The sequence below is a fragment of the Aulonocara sp. 'chitande type north' Nkhata Bay genome, linkage group LG18 (genome assembly GCF_057382095.1).
Source record: "Aulonocara sp. 'chitande type north' Nkhata Bay isolate Kocher_YH1m ecotype deep benthic linkage group LG18, A_spYH_male_GT1.1, whole genome shotgun sequence".
Taxonomy (NCBI): Eukaryota; Metazoa; Chordata; class Actinopteri; order Cichliformes; family Cichlidae; genus Aulonocara; species Aulonocara sp. 'chitande type north' Nkhata Bay.
In genome coordinates, this window is record NC_141361.1 from 28,284,576 (window position 1) to 28,311,927 (window position 27,352).

The following is a 27,352-nucleotide window of genomic DNA, read 5'->3' on the forward strand; positions in this document are numbered from 1 at the left end:
TAGTCACGGGCTGTTGTGAATCGCAGGCCAGCGGCCCGACAATGCCAGGCGGGGGAGCCCCTTTCTCAGCAACACAGCACAGCATCACCGCCTCGCCTCGCTGAGAAAAAGGACAGGCAGGAGAGAAATGCAAAGGGATGTAAGATGGCAGAGCTACAAATGCTATTAGAGGAGGAAATCCCTGCCGGTAAAAGAGCACTCGTGGAAAGCTACCAGAACCTGTCCCGGGTAGCGGAATACTGTGAAAACAATTATGTTCAGGTAAGAAACGCCTAAAAACCGCCTTTGCATATGGTGAATTTACTGGTTTATCACCGTCGTGTCTGCGGTGTTGTAGTGGGAGTGAGTGAAACCACAGGGGCAGGAAATGCTGGTCGGAACGAAAGCGACTATCAAATCGCTAGCTACACCGAGTGGTCTTTTCTCCCGGTACGCTGGTTTAAGGGGCCGCTCGGTGCCATGTCGGGCATGGCTGTGTTTCGTTATCCCTCTGGTTTCTGTTTTTTAAAGGGTTTCCTCGGTGAGCTGAGAGCTGCTGGGGGCTTTTAGAGGGTGTGTCGTTGTTATGACTAAGTAGGTTGTCACTGACTGCATTCTGTGGTAGGTACCTGTGAAGGAGGCTAATCTCAAAACCGATTTTTTTTTCCTTCTTTTTTCCTCCCTACGTGACTAAAACCGCACGCTCACCGCACGTGAAAACGGCATAACAGTATTATAAAACGAAAAAAAGGCTCGAGCCTTCCCTTTGGTCGTTTAAAATACAAAAGCTAACAATTGTATGTATATTTTTGAAAATGTAATACTGTCACAGAGCGATTATTATAACACATTTATTCACTAGAAACTCACTAAAACTGTGGCATATTCACGAATTAGCCCTTCCCTTTAGCCATTAAGCACTGGATTTAAAGGCATTTCTCATCTGTGAGCTTTCTTGCCAGTTTATACATCACAAAGTAAACCAAGTGCTAAAGACTTTACATGCAATTCGTCCAAGTCTATAAATGTGTAATGATCCTGATATAACGGTCTACTGCAAAACGTGGCCCCAGAGAATGTGTGTGTGGATCTTATAATGCCTGTGATTGCATGCATGGTGCAGGTTAATGAAAGGTGTGCCTGCTTGTTTTTTTGTGCTTATATTCACTAAATATTAAGTCAAAAAATCAGTAAAGCATTGAGGCATCTGGCTAAATGAGGTATTAACAATAAACCTCAGTTGTTAGTCTCCCACAGAGTGCATTGAGTAAATGTGAGGAATACTGGGAGCTGACATCAAAGTGGCTTCAATGGTCTGGTGTGAACAGAAGACCACTTTGAATCAGAAACTGCGCTCCAGCTTGGCAATTTCTTCGTCACCGTGCTGCCTTGAAAGCCCACAGTAAAAGCACATCAGATCACTTTACCCCGGTTGTCATCAAAAATGCAATGTAGGTTAGACTGCTTGAATGCACGTTTCCTACTGATGGGCTTACACGGTGTTGTGAGGCAACACTTTCAGAGCTAGATCATGCAGGAAGCTATTATTCTGCAGATCAGTTGGACGGTTTGAGAGGAAATGGCATGCACCTGGTGGCAAACTTAGCTGCTTTAAGAAGCAGGAGCTTAGAGGCTTTAGTTTACAGACCAGGTGTCATATGTTGTGAAACAGGAATTTGGAGCACTCAATAAATAATAATAGCAAAAAGACTGTCACATCAGATTGATTCTTTTGATACTGATAAACTAAAGGAAATGAAAAACCGATTGTCATGGTGTCGTTTCAAATTTATTTAGGTTGTGGAATATAAAGGTACTTCACATATGAGCTCATCAAAAATGCAAATCCCTGTTCATCCATCCATCTAAAAACAAAACAAAAAAGGAATCCCTTTTTATTTATTTTTGATTAATGAAACATATGTATTTGTAGTGGACAGTGAGGAACAAAGTGTTTTGTGGCACACCTGTTTTTAATGCAGTGTCTGTTCTTAGCACTACTGAATGTTGCTCCTGTCAAAATCCCAGCACCACATGAAGCCAACAATAAACCATGTAATCATATTTTGTGAGTCATCTGCAGAAAACACAGGGATGTTTTTTTGGAGCCAGCTGGTGTCACCCAGATAAGATTTACTATCTCCATGAATCATTTATGTGTAGGTGAATGAGACAAAGGCACTAAGGAATTACTCTGTGCATTAAGAGATTTGAAGTGTCATATAAGTTCCACATTTTTATCAGGCCTTAATTTCAGAAAAATATCATAAGCTTATATATATTTGAAAATGTTTGAAAATGATTGTGTGCTAGTTTGATTCCCTTTCACTGCTGAGTTTGAAAGCCCAGGGCTGCTGCTTGGTTTATTTCCTACATCATGGCTGGAATATGAAAATGCTCGCATGTGTGTGGCTTTTCCCGAATAATGATTTCTTTAGGGACGTTAAAAACATTAGCTCAGATCCTGCGTGCATGTAAACACACTTGACAAACACAACAGGGAATGAAGGGGATTGAGAGTATTATGTAGGCCAACGTAGCTTATCCTTATATTGTGCTGGGTAAAAATCAAACATGGAAAATGCTAATGTCTTCTGCCTTTTGCTCCCAAGTTGTCAAACCACGTTATCAGCTTGGATACAGTAGCTCTGCATAATCCCACGTGGACAGTTTTTAAAACTGCGTTCATAAACTCACACAGTCACCTGAAATGATGACGCTATGTAAAAAAACAAACTGCATGCCATGATATGTAAATCTACCCAGGCAGGCTGCAGGAAAAAGACACAAGTTTTATTCTTAGATCAGAAGCTGTTTGAAAAAGTGTCACATACCAAACTGAAGACAAGAAAGCAGGACTCAGTTTTTTTTAGTAACTTTCTAAGGTCTTTGTGTATTAAAATAGCATCTCTCGCAGTGAAATTGTTCTGCTTTTTACAAACCCACTGGTGTGTAAATTGTTCTGAACATTTATGTTCTTAGTTTTGCTTCAGTATATCGTTTGTGTATGCGTAACCACACATATTACTCATTTCACCCTTCTGTAATATAAGAATGTTAGCCCTGCCAACCCCCCCCAAACTACAACTCACTCGACACCCCTCTGACTCATAGTGTTTTTTGTTCATAACTCCTGAGGATATTCTTGTCTCAGTATTGTATTTCACTGAATTTGCTTTATTTTACCGCATTGTTTAGATAGGAGTCTTCCACATACCAAAAAAGGAATTCCAATTAGAGCCTCTACAAAAAGCCTTTTGTAAACTTAATACGAAATCCCAAAGAGAGTGGACAATGTGTATAAGGGAGATGTGTGTGTTTCCGTGCAGTACTAGTTTTAAACCTCTTTGTGCTCGTGTTAAGCTCATGCAAGAATCACTACGTATCCAAGCACTGTCCTAGCATTGCTTCACATGTTGTGTGTTAATAGCTCTGTGAGGTCTTTCAGTAGTCATCCAGTGAGTTATGTAAGTCAGCCTTTCCCAACCTAAGGTATGAAAACCAGTTTCTGTGCTAAACTCGCAGTGGGTCACAGAGCAGGTGGTTTGGTGGTCATGTTCAAAAGTGCTGTCATGGTGTAGGTGTTTAACCTCTTGCTACCAAGCACACGTAAACACGTGGTGGTTTGGAAACAGCTTGCATGTGATAACTGATGTATATAGTAGCTGTACAGCATACAACACAGCAGTGAATCGGCCTGAATGCTTATGAACTCTTCATTTAAAAAACTATAAGGTGAGACTTCAACATTTGAAAAACATTTGCTTATCATGATAAGTTTAGCCAATCAGCAGTCCGGAAACAGGTGCAGGCACCCTGATCTAAAACACAGCTTTTGGTGAAACCGTTGCATGGTGGCAGGACATTAGGTCATCACAGTAGCATCAGTGAATGTGTGATCCTGTAGGCACAGTTTGTAAATAGGGGTTGGACAGAATATCAATGTCAGCAAATCAAAATATTGATTATCATGATCTAATAATTAATGATAATTGATTAAAACATTCGTTGGCATTCTTGTAGTCTGCTAGGACAGGTGGAGCTTAATCATGAAGATCATGACCTGAGGCAATCTTAAGTGTCACATTTCTGTTTTTGTACACATTACAGAAGCAGAACGATATATTGTTTATAAGTCAGGTGTAGATTGTGTAGTAGTTGTAAGTTGTAGTCTTTCTGTGGTAGTTCGCTGTTGGAGTGCTTCAATGTGTGGCCGCATTCTCCCGTTTTGTTTCCAAACTATAAATATGTCCGTTCAGTCACATTGCTATTTAAAGGCATCCAGAAGCAGATGGTTTGCACAGCCGGGTGGAGATTTGGGAAATGTCCTGGCATTCCTGTTTTCTGGGCTCGAATCCCACTGTGCACCTGTCCCATGTTGCCCGTCGGAGTTGTTCGGACATTGTCCCAATTTCAGGCTGTGTAGTAGTCCACAAAGCCTTTGCTTCACAGAATCACAAACTTTTCTCCTTCACTTCCCTTCAGATCGTAACATGGCTTTGCAGTTTAAAACCAGCAAAGAGAGGATGTCAAATACTATTCCCTGTAGACAACTGCCCTCTCACTCTGCAGCTCACACAACTGATAGGAGAGGAACAATTACAGTACAGCATTTTGTCTTGCTTTTATGGACTTTACACCTTACTTTCTTCTGCCAAATTCTCCATTTCTTCCACCCACACACATTTCCACTGACTTGTTTTTTACATCAGTTTGTTCTTCTCCCTCTCCCTGCCAGGCTCAAGACAAGAAGAAGGCCCTGGAGGAGACCAAAGCCTACACCACTCAGTCTCTGGCCAGCGTGGCCTACCAGATCAATGCCTTAGCAAACAATGTGCTGCAGCTGCTGGATATTCAAGCCTCGCAACTACGACGCATGGAATCGTCCATCAACCACATCTCCCAGGTACGCACCACAACAGATTCGGTATTTGTGCATGGGATTTGAATCATCAGCCAAGAAGGTCAACTCTGATTTTAGCAGTCTAATCGCTGCTTTATCCATCAAATGAACAAAGATAGGTTTTTCCTCTCTAGATAAAAGTTATTCAAGTACAGTAAAATGCCACAGTCTGCTATTATTCAGTGTCATAATACCAAACTGCACAATGGCACATTCATGTATTATAAAGACTGACAGATATGGCGGGGGCATGGATCATGCTGGAGCTGCCAATCCTCCACAGTCCCTCATCAGTCCCGCTTGCTTCATCAGCAGTCCTCTCTCTCTCCGTCTCTGTTCCTCTGTGTGCGCTTCATGCGGCCACCCTGCCTGTCAGCCATTGAATGTCCCGTCCCCTCCCTGTGCGCTTCATTAAGCCTGTCAGAATGAAGTGAAACCCTGACGCCAGCACTCTAGCTTGCATTTTCAGCTCCCACTTTACTCTGCAAACTGCGGAGCGGTAGCAGTCAGGTGCAATCTCACAGCGGACAACCAAACACTATTCTCAATCCTTTAAAGGTGCTCAGTAGAGCTTTACTTCCCCTACTTGATGTTTCTGCTTCACACCCAATGGCACCCTTGATGTGCAGCAGCACAGAAGAGAAACTGTTGAGTCAGTACGTTCACCTGATCGTAACTGAGAAGCGACTTCTATCAGCTTTAGTCTGGCCACAATGTTTCACTGCAGCCTTTTTTGTCATTTCATAGCTAGAAAAACACTCGTTTCACCACTAGATTGATTCTAGAAGTCACATATTTTTCTTTCTGTACTGCTGAAGCTGTAAAAGCAAAGTGAGGCCATGCTTTTTATTCTGTTACATGGCATTCTGCGAACATATCTGCCCTTTTTCACAACACCATCAAAGCAAGCTTGTGCTATACATTTCAGAGAATTAGGTTTTTAATTTAAATTCTGCAATTTGATTTACAGGCAATCAAGACAGCTTCAAAAAGATTCTTAGACAGGAAACCACAACAGCATCTTATGAACAAGCTAACCGGTTATGTCTTTTTTAGTTCATGCAAGCTGCCTCGCGTGCGTGAAAATCTAATAGCAGTCCATAATACTGCATGCCTTCTCCATGGCTGCATTTATTTGACACCATGCATGAATTGAGTCCGTGGATCCAGAAGAACATCTGGATCTAGGTCAGTTTGGAATACTTTCACCAAAAGTGTTTCCCAATTTTTATTCTTTCGGTTTGATATATATTCATGAAGATATGGCACAATGTTTTTTTGCAACGATAAAGAATCCTTCCAAAAATGTCTTGATTCAGATTAGTGTATGAATCGGCTCCAAAGGTTAATTTCCTCCAGGGTGGGGCATGCCACACCTCTGATAATTTTTTCATGCAAAATGGAAATGCAAAATTTAACCACAAGTAAAGAAGCAAACAAAACCAGTCTCATAAACTCAATGATGGGGTGAAAAAAAATGCATGCCCCTGAAAACACAGATGGCTTTAAATCTGCTTGAATCGTTTAAAAGTTCAGGAAAAGATCATTAACTTTACATATACCCCATAATGGCTTTTCTCTCTACACAAAATGAATATTTAACTTTGCTTTGCTGTGGCACTTTATCAATTTATCATTCTAGAAAGAAAGGTGGGCAAACGCTGCTGCCAAACCCATGTCTGATTTAAAAGGCCTCAGCAGAAAAGTCTTTGGCAGAAATATACAGTACAGGCTAATCCCTAAAATGCAAAGCAGCAGCATGTCTAATCAAAGGAGAAATCTGAATTAGAACCTGAATTAAATGGTTATGGATAAAAATGGACATGCTTCCTTTTGATTTTGTTGGAGATCTGAAACTCTACACTTTGGTTTCTTTTCCACTTTCACTCTGTCTTTTCTTTCTGATTTATCTCTCAGTTCATTCCCCGAAATTGTCATCCATCAGCTCAATGACCCACTTGTGCCTTTTTCAGCTCCATTTCAGTTGGTCCAATCCTCTTAAGCGCAGGATCAACTTCGCATTACTCTATATTGCAGTGTAAATTCAAAAGATTGTGGCGACACATTTATGGACACCTCTTTACCGTAAAATATAGCATCAACCGTATTAGTTGTTTGGATTTAGTTAATATCAAACTATACATGAAATCATTGACATATAAATTCATCGTTTACATGTCTTAAAACCATACTTGGTGCAGACATTTCAGCTCGCTCAGTTGCTCTGCAGAGAATGATCATCTGCTTAAGAACAGATTTAATAGAATGACACCACTGTATAGCTCTGGCAGTGAGAGTTACCATCTGTACCATCTGTTGTCAAAAACACACTCCACAGGGTTGAGCAGACAGGCAGATGTTTATTAAAGAGATTACAAAAGAAAATGAGATCGCAAAAGATCATGAAGGGCAGACATTGCTGTCGTCACTCATTAGATAACAGTTATGTCTCGATGCATTTAGCAATGTAAACACAGAGGAAATGCATACAGAGGAAAGTAGCTCTAAAGTGAAGTTTCCTTTTCTATTTCATCATTTTCTTCTCTTCTCAATCTCTTTTTAATTACTGTAAACGCCCCAGAATCAGCTTCTAGTGCCTCTGTCTTGTGTGCCTCTCTCTCATTTCTGTGCCTCTCTGTCCTTCTGTTTTTTTCACTCTCTCTAATCTACACTGCACCTCAGCTCGCCTGTTACTGGCAGGAAATGGGCAGGTCTTTTTTGTAACTTCCCAGCTGAAGCTGGGCGTGTCACTTCAGTTTCCTCTCCTAAAGAAAGAGCCTACAATATCACACACACACACACACACACACACACACACACACACACACACACACACACACACACACTCAGATAAATAGATGATAGAGCTCAGAGACTTCATCTCAGACACAGTGAGAGGGTAGCACAACTTGACAGTTCTTCTCAGATTTTGAGTCTCTTGGTTGGAAAAATGTTTAAAGATAATTAAATGAAGCTCTAAAACACATGTTATTCTTATAGTATATTTCTTTGTGTCCATTTGCAATGTATACATACATATATATATATATATATATATATAATATATAAATTCCCCTCTCACCCCGGTCTATCCTTCAAGCTCGGGTCCTCTACCAGAGGCCTGGGAGCTTGAGGGTCCTGCGCTGTATCGTAGCCGTTCCTAGGACTGTGCTCTTTTGGACAGAGATCTGTTGTTGTTCCCGGGATCTGCTGGAGCTACTTGCCTAGCTTGGGAGCCACCGCCCCTAGTGCTCTCTCTCTCTCTCTATATATATATATAAATAACAATTGTTGTAACATTGTTGTTACTGAATTGCTGTAAACAGATGCTGACTTTTTTTTTGTACAACTACATGTCCACTTTGCAGCTTTTGAATGCTGGTTGAAACTATATTAAGCAATAGAAGCTGGTGATGGTGTAACAGTTTTAAACATAGATTACTCTGTGCACAGTAGCCAAAAAATTGGTTGTGAACAGTGCACACAACAGAGCTAGAAGCTGTCAAATAACAGTAGTTCTCGCGTATTTCATTTACACATATTCTCTTTGAAAATCAGCTTCAAATTAAGTGTAATTGTCTTGAATTAAATTGTTGTCAACAACAGTTTTCACTGCAGTGCACTATGATGGCTCAGAAGTTAAAACGAGCCTTCGCTTTGGGCGAAGGTTGGTGGTTTGATCACCAGCTCATCCACTTGTTGATGTGTGTGGGCACATCAACATAATTTCATCATAGTATAAATAAATATGAAAGAATAAAAGCACATGGTTTTAGCGTTCAGTTACATGCCGTATCACCTCCCTACATTAAAAGCAAATTTACAGGCCCACCTTAGAAAACAGGAAGTGACCATATTATATTTTCCTCAAACAGACCGTGGACATCCATAAGGAGAAGGTGGCCCGCCGAGAAATCGGCATCCTGACCACAAACAAAAACACCTCTCGTACCCACAAGATCATCGCTCCGGGCAACATGGAGCGGCCGGTGCGCTACATTCGAAAGCCTATCGACTACACGCTGCTGGATGATGTAGGACACGGCGTCAAGGTAAGGAAAATATTCTTCATTGTGTTAAAATAAAAGCCTTCTAACAAGGAGTAAGAGTAAAGTCGTCTCTGCACTATTCCACCATAATTACTACCAAACTGTTGCATCTGTCCATTACTTTGATAAATTGCCGTGTTTTCTCCCAGTAATCAATTTTGCCAGAGAGGAATACACATACTTAGTCAAGTTTACACCTGGTACTTGCATGTGAGCATCCTCACTGTCTGCATTCATAATTCATTCACACACTCCCACCCAGGCTGCGAGCTGATCAATACGCTGGCCTTTTAGTTGATTAAGCACGGAAACACTTCAGCCCATCCAAGAATAGCTGCACAGGCAAGAGTTTTTCATGCCCGGTAACAATTACCCAAGCTGCTAGTTATTAATCGACTGTGTGTGTGTTTTTGAGGGAACTATCATAGCCAAGTGTTACTCACACCATCACACTCTCTTCAAATTGTAAAAAAAAAGTAAAAATCTTTCAGTCTTTCTTCCGCCTCATTCTTCAGTTTTTTTTTATTCTCTCTCCCCATGATCCATCCTCTCCTCCCCCCCCATCTTCCTCTATTTCACAAGACTGTGTGTCTGTGCTTGTGTCAGCGTGCACACACAGTTATACGCACTGATTGCTTGTGTCATAAATTTCCATAGTGCGTGTGTGTCAGTTGGCCTCTGTATCCCTTTCCCCTGGTCTGTCTCTGTTGAGATAGTGGCTGTCCGCTGATTTTCAAACATCCGCTGATTCAAATTCAAAAGCTAGTGTTTCCTCCTTTGAGAGCTGGCTCACACTGAGACGGATTTGGCATGGCCCACTATGCAAATTGAGCATCATTCAGGAATGATAGAAATGACAGATCTCTGCAGAAATCAGCACATTGTAGATGCAAGAAAATCTGCAATCTTTTCTTTTTTTGTCCATCTGGAAATCTGCAAAAGGAAACAGCAGTTCGTGCTTCTAAGACACGAGTCTACATTTGGATGAGCATTGTGAATGTAATGAAGTTGACTTATTTTAAATAGGTTTAGATAATCAGTTTGGGCTTGTGAAATGCATTTTTGGATTCAAAGCTCTCTGGCTGCTGGCTCCTTTTTAATTCTCTTCCTGGCTACTTGTGTATGTATGTAAAGGCGCTTATGAATGTGCATTTGTGCAAACGAGAATGTATACAGTTTGTTTCTCATGCACACATATATAAATCTGTGAACTGCTCAAAAAGCTCGACCCAAGAGACAGCATCCCAGACATTTTTCAATATGTGTGGCCCGACTAAATATCTGCACACCTGAATGTGCCATAGGTGTGTCAGAGAAAGACTTGCACAGTATCCCCTGCACATCATTTTGCTGTACATGTATTAAACTACAATCAGGTGTTTGTGAAATATAACAGCAAGCAAGTCAGTGTGCGAGAGTTAGATTTAATTTTTTGGTGGGATTTTATTTGGTGACTGCTGAAGTTTCAAAGTTAATTGACTTTTTCTTAACGGGTTAAGCAGGGAAACATTATCCAGGTTAGTTTTCTTCTTATATTTGACTTATGCTTAGTCACTGTGTCACTATTATTGTACTATAAGAATGAATGTGATTGGATATCAAGAAAGGATATCAAGATTTTAATGGTACCACTGCTCCTAGCAGTATGCTGTTGCTCATGGCACCTTGTCGCTATATTTAGATTTAGACTTCAAAATAAAGTGACAGTAGCTCATTAGAAAAGAAGGAAAATGGCCTTGACTTTGTTTGTATCTCCAACTCCAATCACTGATAAAAGACACTGCTCACTATTTTTTTCTATGAAGTCAGAAAAATCATTATTGCAGATTTCTTTGAGATATTGTGATATAGTTTCGACCCCTATTCACTACTGTTACAGCCACCACATAGAAATACACTATATTCAGAGGTATATTAATGCAGGTGTGGGGGTATGTTTGTAATTTTGCTTTCCTGCATTTATGAGTCTGGGCTGTGTTCCTGCCGTGCTGGGAAATATTAGCAGCTTATTAGCGCTCTATCCTCACAGCCCATTTCCTCTTGGCTGAGGTGGATTCCCTCAAGCTTTAGAGGAGCACTCATCCACCCCCATCCCTTTTCTCCCCCACGTCCAGGGGAATTTATCCACGGATAGATGGGAAATCATTCTCGAACTTGGAAAGACCCATTCATGCATGTGTGGACGACTGTGTTCAACCCCTCACCGTAATGGCTTTTTTTTTTTGGCATTTTCTGGCAGTTACCATGGTGATAGGTTTAGCCACATTACAGCCACTCAGAGACTCTGTTATTTATGACCTCACACCACTTTACTACCCAATTTTTTATTTTCCTGGTACGACACTTAAAGCATGTAGCTCAGCCGCTCCTCGACTAGACACTAAAGTGACTCTTATCCTGATTACAGTCTGTAACACAGATCCAGATACAGACATAGAGGGGACAAAACAAAACATAAACAGTGTTTCCATGTCCTTTTTTTTTTCAAATGTTTGTGTACAAAGTGGACCAAAAGCGAGCTCTTCCTCTGTGTTGGTTAAAACCTAAATTGGGTTATTTGGTGTGACTTCTACTGCAGGCAGGTGTTCAAGTGAACATAGGAGTAACTGACATTAAAGGCTAGCAATAATAATATATAATAATCAGATAAACATTAAATGTATTAATGTTTTAAGTTGCCTTTTTCCTCAGTTTTATATTATTATAAATTGAACCTCCTTTATGCTGCTAGAATTTGGCTTATAATGAAGTATAGTTTGAACAGTATTAAAATTGCAATTATAGATTCAGTGTGATGAGCAGTCTGTGACCTGGAAAATTAGTAGCACACACACGGTAGTGGTTCACAGTCTTTCCCACATAAAAGTATTTGTGGATTGTGAAATGGTCTAAATACACTCAACTGTATTCATGTGAAAAGCCTTACTTCACACTTGCTCTGAACACACCAATACACTCCCTTCCTTTTTTCTTCTTGATTCTCTGTCAGCATCATGTAGTGTGGGTACAAAGTTACTGTTACCAGTCTTTAACCAATGAGCTTGTTTTTTGTCTTCTCTTTCTGCCTGCTTGCACTCAGTGGCTTAAGGCCAAGGTAAGAGATGCTTGTATTTCTCCTCTTATTGTCCATAAATTGATGTTCAGAGCCACATTATCAAGGTGCCCATGAAGCCATGAAACATGTCTTTCTACCTTTGAGACGCATAGAAGGATGTGCACCTTTAATCAGTTACACATTTTTTTACAGTAAGAAACTAATCGGATTTGGTGCAAAGGCAGTCCAATAAAGCAGGATCAGTGTATATATAATAAGATATTTCATGTGTATGTTGTATAATTAGATTTACAATCTCTTCATCCATCTATTACTATTAATCATACACTCTTTATGTAAGACAATAGACACCTTCATACTGGTGCTTTGTGTTTTCTCCATTCATACAGTACAGGTGAACCTCATCCGAGTTTGCTTGTTCATCATCGTTGAAATGACTCCTGAGAGTCAGGTTCATTGGTAGGAAAATCGCTACGTTACAGAAAAACAGGCTTTTAACTTGCTCTTTTTTGTCTAGCAACATGGGAACAATGCGGCGGGACGAGGGGGGACCCTTTCAAGGACCAACCCACCTTCACAGAAGCCTCCAAGCCCTCCCATGGCTGGTCGTGGTACCCTTGGGTAAGAACCTACAGTTTAACTTGCGTGGTGTAAGAGGTTGTGGTCCCATCTGGTCTCTGTTAAACTGGGGCTTCCTGCCAAACCAATGAAACACACAGTAGGTTATGAATGCAGAGATATATTTTAGCAAACAGTTCAAATGTTTAAAGTTTCCCTATTCTTTATTTTATTCTATTACTTTCATGAAACTGAAAACAAACTCTACTTTCCTCTTTCCTGTGTTCACCTGACTCCAGACGTAACACTCCCTACAAAACACTGGAGCCTGTGAAGCCCCCAGTGGTGCCAAATGACTACATGACGAGCCCGGCCCGACTCGGGAGCCAGCACAGCCCCGCGCGCACAGCGTCTCTCAATCAGAGACCCAGGACACACAGGTAGCACAGATCCATTTAAACTTTGTTTTCGATTGCTGTTTACCACGTTACAGCTGAACTACAGGTAAATGGGGCACAAATGTTAAGTATATGCATTTAAACCACTTGAGAGGAGTGAAATAAGCCGATGTAAGCAATAATGTAAAGAAATGACCAGAGCATTTAAAATGTGTTAGATAAAGTGAGACATGCTGCAGTTTGTTTTCTGTAGGAATGGGGAGCTTGTAACTTTTTTCAGTGAGACTGACGAGGCCCTCTAACCTGGTGCAGATATGAAGACAATGTGAAAGGGCTGATTAGTGTTTTCTTATTTAAAAATGCTGCTTTTTACATCAGATAACCTTCCTGACACTAGGGAAACACCAGTGTTTTTTCAAATTGAAATGTCTGGTTACAAAAAAATGTAAAAAATTATTAGTAAAATAGGAATCAGCAGATAAGACTTTTAAAAAATGAGATATTTACATTTCTTTATTAATTCCTTCAGTCTGTGTTTTTGACCTTTAGAGCTCTTCCTTTTTTTCTACATAAACTTCTCTTCTACGTGCGCCGCAACTTCTTCGCAGAAATCGATATTGGTTGCCATAGTGATGGGCACATTGTTGCAGACAGAGTGACATATGAGAGACTAATGATAGGATGTCAAACTTTGTTATGTAATTAAGTTTGTCTCACACATTTCTACTGATTGCCACGAACTCTCCCCTTGCTCTCCGTGCAGTGGCAGCAGTGGTGGCAGTGGTGGGAGGGAGAACAGTGGAGGCAGTGGAGTCGGTGTCCCTCTAGCAGTTCCCACACCCTCTCCTCCCAGTATGGGGCAAGGTGAGCTCCCAGCGCTGCTGTGTCTCCTCGTCTCCTGCATGTGACTCTAAACTGAGCAAAGTTTTGCTTTAAATCTGGAATAGAAGTTGGGATAGATTTTTTTTTTGTTTTTTTAGAAAACTGACAGGATGTAGATTTACTCTTGTGTATTCTGTCACATTATAATAATGGAAAAAGTGCCGCAGGCATATAGCCTTACTGAAAATGTATATTTCATAACCATGTTTTTGACCTTTTGCTCAAACCAGTATTAAATATATAGTAAAGAAACTGCTATGCAAGAAAATTCTGACCAAGGCATGAAGGAAATCTGGGACACTGGGCACAGAGAGAGCAAGTGTAGTGGTGTGTTCAATAAAGTAAATTGAATATAAATGCTGCTCACACCGGCTCTCCCCTCTTGTAGTGGCCCCATCGTCGGCCTCTGTGCCCCAGGGCCCCGGCTTGGGTCCCATCCCCATGTCCCAGTTTGGCACCATCTCCCGCCAGATCTCCCGTCACAACTCTTCCACCACCTCCTCAGCCTCCATGGTGTCGGCCACTGGCACGTATCGCCGCGCACCCTCCGTCTCCTCCCAGCAGCCCCATCTTAACGGAGGCCCAACATACACTCAGAACCCAGGTAATGTCAAAGGACTCCTGAAGCACTTGGTGTTTAGAGATAATCTGCACAAATAGGTTCGGGAGCAAGAAGTTCACATCCTGTCCTAATATAATGAAATACGCATTTAGAATTTGGCCACTCATACTTCTGCGTTTGGTCCTCTTCGTCTAACAGCTATGCGGGCTAGCCTTTTCAGGGGCTAATGAAAATGAATGATGAACTGTAATAACAGAAGTCGGGGTTGTTGAATCCTCCCCACCTCTGCCCTGCTACGCGGAGTGTTACATTAGCTTTTCTAATTGAGTTATGACATTATTATTTTAGTCAGCTGGAGGAAGGTTCTTGTTCAGGGAGACCGGTGAGCAGGCAGATGGCATTTCAGGGTAGAAAATGCTCGCAGCTGCAAGACGAGGGAAAACCCAGGACATAATGCATATTTTCTGTCAAATGAGGAGAATTTATTTTGGCAGGCTTCTCTCTGAGCCATTCTCCTCTAATGGCTCCTCTCAAAGGACAAACTGTCTTTCTTGGCACAGAATACAGAAGGAGGAGGCTGTCTGTCTTGTCGAGAAGCGAGAGAGAGACAATGACACTGAGCCTGGTTAGCCACAGGCTTTAACTGAGACATTGCATAATCTTGATGATGTCTGCTGTGTAGTTGTTATAATTTTGTGAAGCTAAAAGGTACGTTTGGACACGTGGTGGATGTTACAGAGGTTTAACAGCACAAAAAGCTGTTTCATTACACGATGGAGCTCATTGATCTCACAGGGTGTAGCTGTGGATAGATGTGAAAGCGCGATGGAATATTAGGACATTACTTCAGCGAGGTTACAGACGCCCTCTCGATACATGTGATTTATGAGTCAGACCTGGCATGCCTGTGTGTGACATCATGTCTTTGAGTGAGGACAGCTGTGTTTTTCTGTTTGTCTGTAGGGTTAATCTTACGATGAGACAGTGCAGCAAAAAGATTTTTAAGGGGAATGTATGCAGGTTATGTTGGTACAGGTTTTTTAAGTGAAGGGTGTAGGTGAGCCAAAATGCTGAACTGCATCCAAAAATACTGCTCTAGTGAGATTCCTGCAAATTCTTTGAGAAGCCGTATCTGTCTTCCTGAAGCGTTATCTTGCAGCTGTAGCTGTCATGTTTCTGGGTCTGCGTCGTGCTTTGCACTTCTTTCACCGCGTTGAAAACGCTGCAGCTTTTGCGTTTGATTTTTAAAACAGATGCTGATGAGGTAGATTCTCAGGCTGAGATTAGATGAAGGCCTGTTCGGCCCAGCTTGAAAAACGCAGCACAAAAGAACACTGATTGGAAGTTTTCAATCGAGTTGCTCAGCAATGCTTTCTGTGCTATTTTTGCTTGCTCACAAGCTTTTTGTTGTCTCCCCTCCCCTCTTTCTTTTGCAACATGCTCAATTTGGATTTTCTCTTCTCTGTGATGCCCTTTTGCTCTTTTTTCTGTGTCTTCTGTCTTTCTCCCTGTCCAAACACCTCCGTTGCTCTCTGTCTCTCGGCTGCTCCTTCTGCCTGATTGTTGTGGCTCCAGTGTCTGTGGCTCCTCCACCTCCTCCTCCTGTGGTCCAGCTGACCCCACAGATCCCCCTGACCGGCTTCGTGGCCAGAATGCAGGAGAGCAGTAAGTAGTAGAAAGCAGACAGAAACATACACTTATGTGGTATACCTGCATGTACCGTTAAAGTTAGAAATGTAGACTGTACAAACACAGCCATGTGCAAAAGTCACAGGTATGAACCTCAGCATGCACAAAATTTACGCAACGTCACCAGTGCACTAGACAGGGCTCTGAGCACATTTCAGGACCCACACACTGCTACACTCACACTACCTTATCGCGCTGGATGCATGGCTGAGGGTGGAGCACCCTCAGATGTCTGTCTGTTGCCATGGTGATAGATCACTGAAACCTCTCAGTCCACTGAGGAGAGAAAATGTGACCCGCTGCTGCATCCTGATTCACCAGCCGCTTGTCTGCAAAGACGCAGAGATCAAACTATCTGTGTCTCCCTAGTTCAATGAACCGAAGAACAGTTCTGCACGAGTCATGGAACGACATGAACAATGGAGTTAGTGTGTGTAGTTTGCACTTTTTAAACTGGCCTTAAACTAATAATTATTGCTAAATCAGCTGGTGGCTTTTCTCTTGTTTTTCTGGTGCACAGGAAGCGGCACGTTTTATATTTCCACCACCAGCAACAGGGATTAATGTGCATGTGGAAGAAGAGCTGATTGGTTAGTCTGAACACTAATCACTTTGACTAAACTAGAGATGGACCGATCCGATATTACGTATCGGTATCAGTCCGATACTGACCTAAATTACTGGATCGGATATCGGAGAAAAATAAAAAATGTAATCCGATCCATTAAATATCACGAAAGCACCTCACAAAACTTGCAACACGCCGTAACTCACCTCAGAACGTTAGCACGTCGGAGCAGTATGCATCACGTGATAGAGCGGCTGTGGCATGCGGGACCTGTCGGTGGTCTGGATAGCATGTGGAGCTTCGCTAGCAACCCGGCATTTCATCTCCGACAAAGTTATCCCCGAGAGAAGTAAAGCAAGTGTGTAAGTCCAACTCTGAATGTTTGTAAAGCATTCCTGCGTTAAGCTTAACGAGCGACTGCCTCTCGCTCTCCGGCTGCTACTTCAATCATGAAACTGCTTAATGATCAGCTGATCGGCTTTTCTGTCGGGAGTAGTCTTTCTTGTTTGCTTTTGGCCCACTTTGCACCAGAAAGAGGAAACCAGCGGCTGAACAACAGCAGCACGTTTAAGCTTGATCAGCTGTTGTTAGAATGTATTTAATATTACTTTCTACTCGAGGATCTTTTTCTACGTAGCTGACGGCTGGTAACTGTGCAGGGGCGGATCTAGCAAAGTTTAGCCAGGGGGGCCGATAGGGCATGAACAGGGAAAAGGGGCACAAAGACATACTTTTCTTTCTTATTCTCATTTAAAATGTCGAGCTTTTAATAAATAATTATCTGACACACAAAGTTTTAATTTGATGTAAAATGAATAGAAGTCCATTACTGTATATAGTAACTATTAAGTCTAATATATATACCCTAGTAAGCTATAGTACTTTTTCCTTTGGGAAGGTACCATCTGTGCAGTCTGCAATTTTGTTGAAGAAAGATGTTGAATCTATTTAATATTTCTTGAAAAATAATTGATTTCTGTGCATTTTTTTTCACACTGCATCAAATTAAGGTTGATTACGTCGATTAAGCATCATGAGGTGGAGGGTGGGGGGTGGTTCCCTATTTTTTATTTATTTATTTTGTTGTTGCTGGGAGTTGGAACCCTATTAGTTAGGTTGCTTAATATTTACACTAAGTACTCTTTAAAATACCAGAATAGGGAGGATGGTGTAGGTTTAAGTTTATTAGATTGATCAGTATTGCTGAACTATGAAACATTTTTTTTGTATACAGGTATAACAGAATAGCTTTAGTGTAGTTGTTGTTTTAAACTTGAGTATGAACTTGCAGACTTGCAAAATGCAGCAAGATATTTAAAAAACAGTTTTGTTGGTTAAAAAACACTATATCGGATTCATATCGGTATCGGCAGATATCCAAATTTATGATATCGGTATCGGTATCGGACATAAAAAAGTGGTATCGTGCCATCTCTAGACTAAACAAAGAAAAGGTCTGCTGCTAAAAAGAGGTCACCTCACAGAAAATACTGATGTTTAACGAGCGAGTTCTTGTGAGAAAATGCCACAAAGAGAAGCACTTTAATACTAGGAAAAAAACAAAGAAACGGGGACCAGTACAAGTGCCTTTTAATGTTTTTTTAATGGGAATGGTCTTGCTCTGTCTTTGCCTGAAGTATATTGCGTTACTAAAAGCCTAATGTATGTGGTGTTTATACAAGGGGAAATAAAACCAAAGTCAGCTATTGTTTTATAGCGAAGCGTTTTCAGCTGTTAACAGCTCCAAAGTGAGCTGTTGGACCTGTTGTAAAAAAGGTTATGCAGGCAGATTGGAGAGTTGCATTAATTTCAGTCCCCTGTGCCAGTTCTTTAATTCAAGAGCAAGCTTATGAATTAGATCAGATGTGCAGTTTCTCTTTAATCACTGGGCTCGAGACTACAAAGTTGCAGGGAGACCTGCTCCAAGAGGACTCTCTTAGCACGAGAACTTATTTGGTTAAAAGACTGAAAAAAGTCAGGGCTTTCAAAATCACACCAATCCACCCATTTTATCACGTCGTATTCTTGTGAAGTATGCGCTTGAGAAGTGCCGCTGTTCACTTCTCACTGGACGAATTTAAAAATGCAAATCATACAGTGTTACAGTACGTGTGTGGTTGCATAACACAGCTACTAAATGAATCCTGTCATTTAAAGAAAGAAGAAAACACATTCAGGTGTGATTAAGCGCCACCGTTACTTAAACAACTACAGGATAAACTGAAGAACATGGCTGGTAGTTGTAGTACTAGAAGTAATAAATAGAAAGACTGCAACGGCTACTGAGGACAACTGTGTCCAGGAAAGTTCAGCATCCTCTGAGAGATTTCACGTTTACAGAAGTGATACAGAGTGACTGTTTTATAATGTTAACTGAATATTTCGGGAACTGTAAACAGCCACTTGTAGTGCAGAAGATGTATTGATGTTTCACTGATAGGAAGTTTATAATAATAATAAATGATTAGTAAGTAAATGAGTGCCACGGGGACTTGGATCAGTGCTAGTATTAACTGATGCTGCAGGATCAGTGTCCAATTAAAAACTAAAGGGACCCACAGCTGCCCTCTAGTGAGCAGTTAAATCACTGAACATTTAATGTGTGTACACAGTTAGAAGACTTGGAATGATTTAGATCATAGTTGCTTGATAATTATATATGTTAAAATAAATATAAGAAACGGTGCATGGTGCACACTAGTCTCTCTGACCTGACCAGGCCATAACAGTAACATGTTGAAAAAATATATAGGATTTTGAAAGGTGAACACTATCACAGTGCAAGAGAACATTTTGAAATATCCCCAGACTGAGAGATCTGAACACACTCCTTCCTCATTATTTCTTTAATGCCTTATCACCTCTGCTTCCTGCCGTGCTTTAGTAACAGACAGCCCAGCCCCACCTCCTCCACCTCCCCCAGAGGACATTGGTGTCTTTGAAGAGCCAGCTCCCCCTCCTCCGCCTCCACCTGTAGACTACGAGGAAGAGGAGGCCGCAGTGGTTCACTACAACGATCCCTATGCTGATGGAGACCCCCAGTGGGCTCCCAAGAATTACTTAGAGAAAGGTTAGTACCCCGAGTTAATCATTGTATTTAGACTTTCACCAGTGCAATGAGCCATTTTACTGTTTTTTTCATTTTCCACAGTTGTGGCCATTTACGACTACTCCAAGGACAAGGAGGACGAGCTGTCCTTCATGGAAGGGGCCATCATCTACATAATCAAGAAGAACGACGATGGCTGGTTCGAAGGCGTCTGCAACGGCGTCACTGGACTCTTCCCTGGAAACTATGTTGAGTCGATCATGCACTATGCTGACTAAAGAAAACAAACAAAAAACCCCACACGTGATGGCGCTGCAGAGGTAATCCGTGAAGATGTACAGACGTATGCGGCGCAGCGATAGCAGTTCATACAGTTTGGAATGAAGTGCCATGGTGAATTAATAAGTAGTTTTCTTCTTTTGTGGGGAGAGGAAAGGGTTTGATCTGCCCTATTAAAAAAATAAATACATAAATAAGATGCCGCACAAAGTAGGAGGGTGTTGAAGCTTTGCAAGGCCTGTGTCTGGAAGTAAAGGCCTTTTTTTCCCACCACTGTCATCAAACAGCAACATTTTGCCTCACGACAAAATGACGTACATCAATAACAACTTCAGTGGATACAGAGTAAATCTAGATGTAGTGTTGCTTTTTCCGAGTATGCAGTAGATCCAGAAAGTGACGCACTGCTACAGTTTTACCGAGACAGTGTAACCGCTTTACGGTAAAGTGCTGCACACTTTTTCCTTCTCGTTTATTTGTACTGTAGACCATCAGACCAGCTCTTTCCTTCCTTTTGAAAAACAACGATCTTACATTATCAGAGACCTGAAAAGGACAAACGAACGTCATCAAGTGCATTAGGACACAGCTGAATGTGCCGTTGACGTCCAAATCACACAAGGTGTTTAAAAAATATATTAAGGAGGATAATGGCCAGAAGGAGCTGTGTATTCAGTATGCTCTCTGCTGTTGGTGGGGGTTGAAGTGAGTGTATAGACTGATCGCAAAAAAAAGAAAAGAGTTTCTTCTTTCTGATGGAGTCTCTTTCTGTTCTCTAACTTGTATATAAACTGTAATGTGAGAAGCTGCCAGTACAGTACATTTGTCAGTGTGTTTCACCAGTGTTTCCATCAGCGTCAGTGGGTGGGGGGAAGGGCGTGGTGCCAAGAGTGGATGTTTTGAGAATTTTTTACTTTACTTTTTACTTTATTTTTACTTGAAAATTAATTTTATTCATCACCCACAGTGCCATTTTAACGTGATTCAGGCAAAGTGGTTGTGTACAGGCATTTATTTTTCTACGTTAGGTCACAACTATATCGTCTTGATCGCCATCACTGTATTTGTCGATGCTGTCCAGCTACTGTAGCAGAGCGCTCACGTGCTTGCTGCTTCGTGACGCGAAGCAGAGGAAGGACTAAGTCGTGTGGCTTTCTTGTTTTTTTTTTCATGTTGTTTCCATTGTGCACTGATTAGTTAGCGGTAACTGTGATGACTTTTATTTCCATCATGGCTTTTATCACAAACACAAGCGTTGCCATCTCCAAAGTATCAACTAACCTTTAGGCTTTGTTTGTTCTTTCAGTGGTTGCTGGTGCGGTGCTTTACATTGGTGCTTAATAACCATAATCACCAACCCAAACAACCTCAAGTCCAAGACTCCTCCCACACAGAAATGTAACAAAGGACTTTTAGTGTCGTTATCGATCGTTTTGATTGTAATCCTCGGCCACTTTTGTGTTTGTAGTGAATGTAGGTGACTCGGCGATGGTGATGTGCTTCAGCTGGAGTCGCTTTATGTCTTTTTGTCCGTTCTGTGCTACACACGAATGACACCCGCTACCTGCAGTGAAGGAAGGAATCTCAATCTTTAGGTCTTAAAAGTTCCGATTTGTCCTACGAAATGAGATGCCTGTTCTGGTGGAGTGATTGTTGGTGCAAACTCGCTCTCAAATATCATTCAATATAATGCCTGTCTCAGAATATATGTTTGTAACAAGTCATATGGACATAATCACGTGTACTTTAGAATAATAGGGGCATTCAACTTTTATTTTGAAAGGGAACATTTTCAAGGTTTTTAGGCAGAATATGACTCAATCATATCGACAGTATTCATAAAGCATGGAAGTATCTAAACGTCATTACAGTGAATGATTCGCCACTACATCCCTTTCTTGATTGTATTTATTCCATCATGAGGTCATTTTGTTTTGTGAGGACTTTTTCTACCTGATGTATTTCTAGCTCTGCATTCAGCTTCTTTTTATGTGTGAGACTGCTGAGGAAGGATTCGATAGCAGTTTTATGTAAATGATTTATTTATACTTACTTTTTTCATAGAGTAATCATGAGACAACCACCGATGTGCAAAACTTTGTAATGTTTACCACTTAACGTCTCTAGCATTTCAGGGCATCACAGGTCAAGGCGCCTTTCTTTGATGTGCGTTTTCTTATGATCATTTGTGGAAATGAAAAGAAAAACAAAAAAACATCCGAAACTTTAATGTTCATTGGAGCAGAATGCGATATTTGTCTTCTCCTCTCAGTTTGTACATAGGATGTGTTCATTGAAATTTATGTACAGCCTTTTTTGTAATAAACAGCTCGATGAAACAAATGACAGCACTGTGAGTTTTGTGCCAATGAGCTGTCTCAAAAGATGGAAACAATCTGCAGCATACTGTAAACATGCTGTCTACTGTATGTTTGTGCCCCCAAATAAAAACCACAAATAAATATAGATTTGTGAATAAATAACTTTCAAAACATGCGCTTATATCTTACCACTGCTATGTGTTTATGTGTAACTGCAGCCTTATTTTAGGAGAAACTGGCTAAATCGAGGCTATCTGAGATTAATTCACGATGTACACAAAGTCTCAAAAGGATGTACGTTCTGGAGGGGGAGGAGGGATGAAGTCGGGTGGTGGCTCATATTCGTAGTCTTCAGTATGGTTTGCGGTTTTGGGTGCTGATAGACCCGCCTCAGGGGTGTGACCACTGGATTTTTCTGTAAAGACACATAAGAATGAAATTAAGAAGTCTTGAGTTTCAGATTCAAATATTCAGGACTTTATTCCGAAAATAACATAATACAAAGATGATACAAAGAAACTGTTCAAAAAATGAATAAAAAAGGTAACACACACATCGAGTCTTGATGAATGAAATATTCAGGGTGAAAATCTTTGCTGATTTAGATTGTTCAATTCATCGAGCACAAACTAAAAAAAACACAAACACATAAAAAAACAAAGTTCAAAACTGAAATCACAGTCTGATCCAACTGGTGCCCCTGTGTAGCTGCATCCAGTCCCAACAGCCTCTGGGCTTCTGGTCAGAAATCGGATCGTGTCCTGCTGGATCTCTTCACAGACATGGATCAGGATATCACTGAGCTCCTGGACAAGTCGCTGTTTGGCAGTGTTGGATTCACCAAAGTTGGATTCAACTCTGGTGAAGGTGAGGGCCAGTCAATGGGCAATCAGCGCCTTCGACGTCCAGGCACTGCTTACACACTTGGGCTGCATGAGGCTGGCTACTGCCCGGAAACAGGAGAAACCCAGTCCTCACAGCATGAACATAATGTCTAATGATAGGCTGGACAAATTCATCCCAGTTCACAACAGTCAGGGTGGTATTCGTCATTCAACATGACACTGCCAAACTGGCACACTGAATAATGTTGAAGGCAGCATAAAATCTGACTATTTGATGCCTGTGACATGAGCCTGCTTTCATTTGTAAAGACGACAGAGTGCCAGTGGTGGACCTGCCAGTTCTGGTGTTTTCTGGCAGTCAAGCTGCACAGTCCTGGGCTGTGAGTACAGGTCCTACTAAATGATGTGGGGTCCTCATGACACCATCACAAAGTGGGATTCTAACAGCTTGGTCAGAAACACAAACGGTAGGCTGTTGGACGTCATTTTATGTTCCTCTATGCACAGAGGAGCAGATACTGGTCGTGCTGGCCTTCTTTGGCCCTGTCCAACTCTTTTTATGTAATAGGCTGTCTCCTAGTATCTCGCCAACACTCTTGAGACCGTACTGACAGACATAACAAACCTAGTGATGCCAAACATGGATGTGCCATCCTGGAGGAGCTGTTCCACCAGTGCAACATGAATGGGCTGCAAACACCAACTCGCTGCATCAGTAGTGACAAGAATATTTCCAAAAAAGGAAACTTAGAGATAAATCAGTCGGGAGGGATACGAAGAGATTAATGATCTGTGGCCACACAAGAGTAAAGTAAAGCAAAAGTAACTATGGGAATGGGTTCATAACTGTACAATGAGAAATAGTTTAAGCTAAACAATTTTAATTTAAAATTTCATCACTCAACGTAAAATAAGCAAATATTTGGGGCTTTGGGCAGCACGGTGGCACTGTGGTTAGCACTGTTGCCTCACAGCAAGAAGGTTCTGAGTTCAATAGGGTGGGGCAAAGTCTCACCGTGGTTTCATTCTTAACCTGATGTGATAGTAATGACCCAAGCCATTTTACACACCATGGCTCATGTGATGATGTACATGATTATTAGAAGGTTAGCGACTACCACCAAAGAGGACGACCCCCACTAGGGTTTAAACGCCTATCCATGTTTTGTTTTTAAAATTGCAGAAGGATGTGAGGATGAATGTCTTCACAAGCTTAACGATTTCCAGTTGCCTTATTTTAGCACACAAAGAACCGTTTTCACTCATAGTGCACAGATTGTTATAATACTTCTGGAAATTTGCATGTCAATATATCTGCATGCAATTCTAAGGGCAAGTAACATTAAGGAGGATCAGCATGTTCATTATTCTAACATAGTTATATCTTAGTACAGACACTGAAACTTACCTTTATATGCAGCAGACTGAAGGGTTTTCGTAGGAGAAGCTCTCTTCATCGCTGCCTGGTAGTTTTTATACAGGGCAGTTCCATACTGAACACACACAGAGGACACAGTGACATATATATACATATATCTTCTATATGTATAAAAGAGGGCTGTGTTTGCACTGTCCATTCATTCACGCCGTGGCAGACATTTCTGGAGTCACATAATTACATGACACACCAAAAAGTAGTTTCTAAAAGGTGTAGACTCCATCCATCAACCTGAACGAGTGGACCGTTTGAACACGGTTTTTAATTTCACTGTGTATGGCAAAGCGAGCTGTGCTACAGTTGGGCTGAATCTGACCTTGGCTATTCTGATGGAGTTGACCCAAAGCACCAGTGTTTTTTCATCATCACAGCAAAGTAACTTGATGTAGGGAGAGTCTTTCTGGATGCATGGGTGCTGGGAAAAGAGTGACAACAAAGAAAGCTTTTATGCCAAAGAGGACGGCCAGTCATTTAGTATCACAGTCCACTTCATTGATGGGGAGAAAAGAGAAAGAAATGGTCAACAGGTATGCTTTCTGGTATCAGAAGGCTCTAAAACGCTGCATCCTACGTTACCCATAAGTCTAATTCTTTTAGCAACCTGGGAAAAGCCAACATCTTTCCAAACCTGCACATTTAAGCTCACAGTTACAAATCCTGTGACATCACGCTGACATCATTTACTCAAGATGTCTTTCAGCGACACACAGAAAATGTCCCACTGTTTTCCAAAGGTAGGGAAGTGGGTCTCATTTATATTAAATTAAATGCTAGATTTTGGTGCTTCTGTAAAAATATATATTTGTAATCCACAAAAGCATCCAGCAGAGGGCAGGCCATGCCAAACTGTAACTACAGAGTGGGCCGTGAATAAGCACTGAAGGGTTAAATCATTGCTCTGCCACTGTCATTGTGGAAATCTTACGCGTGACTAACGCTACATCTACAGAGTGCACGTGATTGTCTGGTCAAATTCTTACAGCTAAGAAGAATCTGTTTAACACACTGAGAAACGACCCCAAAAACAGGAAACTAGGTTGCACCCACTGGTCAGTATGGGCAAAACCAAATGAGGTTTTGTTTTTCTAGTACCACTTCCTCACTTAACTGCATCATCTGAAAAAAGCCATCTTGATCTGTTGTGCTGGAGTGCAGCTGTATGCTGAGTGCATCCGGTATCATTTAACTGCGGTCACTTCGGTTGGTGTGATATTTGAAACACATGTTAATGGAGAACAATATGAGTCAGTATGAGTCTTAAGCTACAGCTGAGTAGCCCTCAGATATAAACTTACATGGCCTTCAAATAGTACTACCTCAGGTCTGCACTTTGCACCACTCCATGTTTAGGCCTGCCCCTGAACTGAATTAAAATAAGTGATAAAAACCAAACCACAATCTTCTTGTTGCACTCTGCACTTCTGGTCACTGGTCTGTTTTATTCTTGTATGTTCAGGAAGCCTTCAGAGTGCTTAAAACAGATCAGACTACTTGAACTAATGAGAATGGATGCATCTCAGACTTAAAAATGGTAACTCAGGTAATTTTTCTTATAAGTATGCAAGTGTCCTTACACTGTGACTTTACAAAGAAGGGTCCCGAGTAAACAGCTGATCTTGTTTACAGCGGTTTTGTTGTTGTGTGATTGCAACATCAGCCTATGATCAGAAAGAAGCGTGAAGAAATAGGAAAGTTGCATAAAGGGCTTCTTGATGCCATCGCCACTTTAAGATTCAAGCTGCTGAGCTGACCTTTAGCATGAAGCAGAAGTTGGTGGGAGCTCTGTACTTCTGTTTGTAGTTCTTGGTCATATAGATGTTGATTTTTTCAAAATGGACAAAGCAGGCGAGATCAGTGGACGACTGGAATATAGAAAACAACAGGATATTATGACTCTATGGCAGACAGATACATAGAACAAAAGCTCAGACATTGGCTTCCTTATAAAATAACAAAATGTTTGTGATTTTGTCTCATTGTTTAGCAGCGCTTGTGGTAGGTATTAAAATCAAGGCAGATGGCCTCTGATGCAAATCCACGAGTTCACACTCACGCTCAGTACCATGGAAATTATACTGTTAATCTCTGTTAATCTCCCTTTAATTTCAATGTTCAACACATCATGTTCACACATGTCAAAAGATGTTGATCTTCAGCTGAAACTTCAAAGTCTCACTTCTTGGAACTGTAGATGACCAACGGATGACGGCGCCGTACTTTACTTCTTCTTTTTGCTCTTATTCTCATGTAGACACATAAGACACAAACGTCTGCTCCATCCATGTCTCCTTAAATGATTCCTTATATGTCTGTGATTTGCACATCTGCCTCGCACAGTGTTGCGAATTCTTTCACTCGGACGATTTTTGGTGTCAAGCCTGGACGGGCGGTGTTTGTCTTCTCCGTTTTAGTGACAAAGACGACATGTTTCCCTTTAGCGTCGGCGAGGCAGCAATTCAAATTGTCCATCTTCATTTCTCCAGCTCTTCCTCGTGTCTTTCCAGCTCTGTGATGCTTGACCGCTCAGATGGATGCCATTATGCACTTCACACGCAGGCAAAATATTCTTGGATTGTTGTTTATTGGCTGCTCTCATACTTGCTTTAACAATTCGATTTAGTTCAAGTTTAGTTATATAGCACAAAATCTCAACTACAGTTGCCTCAAGGTGCTTTCTATTGCAAGGTAAAGACCCCACAGTAATACAGGGAAAAATGAGCAAGCACTTGGTGACAGTGGGAAGGAAAAACTCAGTTTTGACCAACATGTTCAGCTTT

At 41.3% G+C, this 27,352-nt stretch overlaps 2 protein-coding genes across 5 annotated transcripts in view; one reads left to right on the forward strand and one right to left on the reverse strand.

Moving 5' to 3' along the window:
- Nucleotides 1-22,433, forward strand: LOC147308858 (abl interactor 1-like). 4 transcript variants are annotated; one of them, XM_086270523.1, is made up of 11 exons: nucleotides 2-261; nucleotides 4,718-4,885; nucleotides 8,758-8,934; nucleotides 12,011-12,025; nucleotides 12,504-12,607; nucleotides 12,844-12,984; nucleotides 13,706-13,806; nucleotides 14,213-14,428; nucleotides 15,962-16,051; nucleotides 19,528-19,713; nucleotides 19,795-22,433. In XM_086270523.1, exons 1-11 carry the CDS (start codon nucleotides 145-147, stop codon nucleotides 19,968-19,970), a joined length of 1,491 nt encoding a protein of 496 aa, XP_086126649.1. In that variant the 5' UTR covers nucleotides 2-144; the 3' UTR covers nucleotides 19,971-22,433. The 4 variants fall into 4 exon arrangements, with proteins under 4 accessions (XP_086126651.1, XP_086126652.1, XP_086126649.1 ...); XM_086270525.1 differs by lacking the exon at nucleotides 15,962-16,051 and having other exon boundaries at nucleotides 1-261; XM_086270524.1 differs by lacking the exon at nucleotides 12,011-12,025.
- LOC147308859 (amyloid beta A4 precursor protein-binding family B member 1-interacting protein-like) overlaps nucleotides 21,560-27,352 on the reverse strand; it is a 17,500-nt gene continuing 11,707 nt past the window's right edge. Inside the window, exons 10-13 of the mRNA XM_086270527.1 lie at nucleotides 26,327-26,437; nucleotides 24,892-24,990; nucleotides 24,546-24,630; nucleotides 21,560-22,707 (exon numbers count right to left, since the gene is read on the reverse strand). Coding sequence (XP_086126653.1) covers nucleotides 22,577-22,707; nucleotides 24,546-24,630; nucleotides 24,892-24,990; nucleotides 26,327-26,437 — 426 coding nt within the window. The 3' untranslated portion in view covers nucleotides 21,560-22,576. The remainder of the gene's footprint in view (nucleotides 22,708-24,545; nucleotides 24,631-24,891; nucleotides 24,991-26,326; nucleotides 26,438-27,352) is intronic.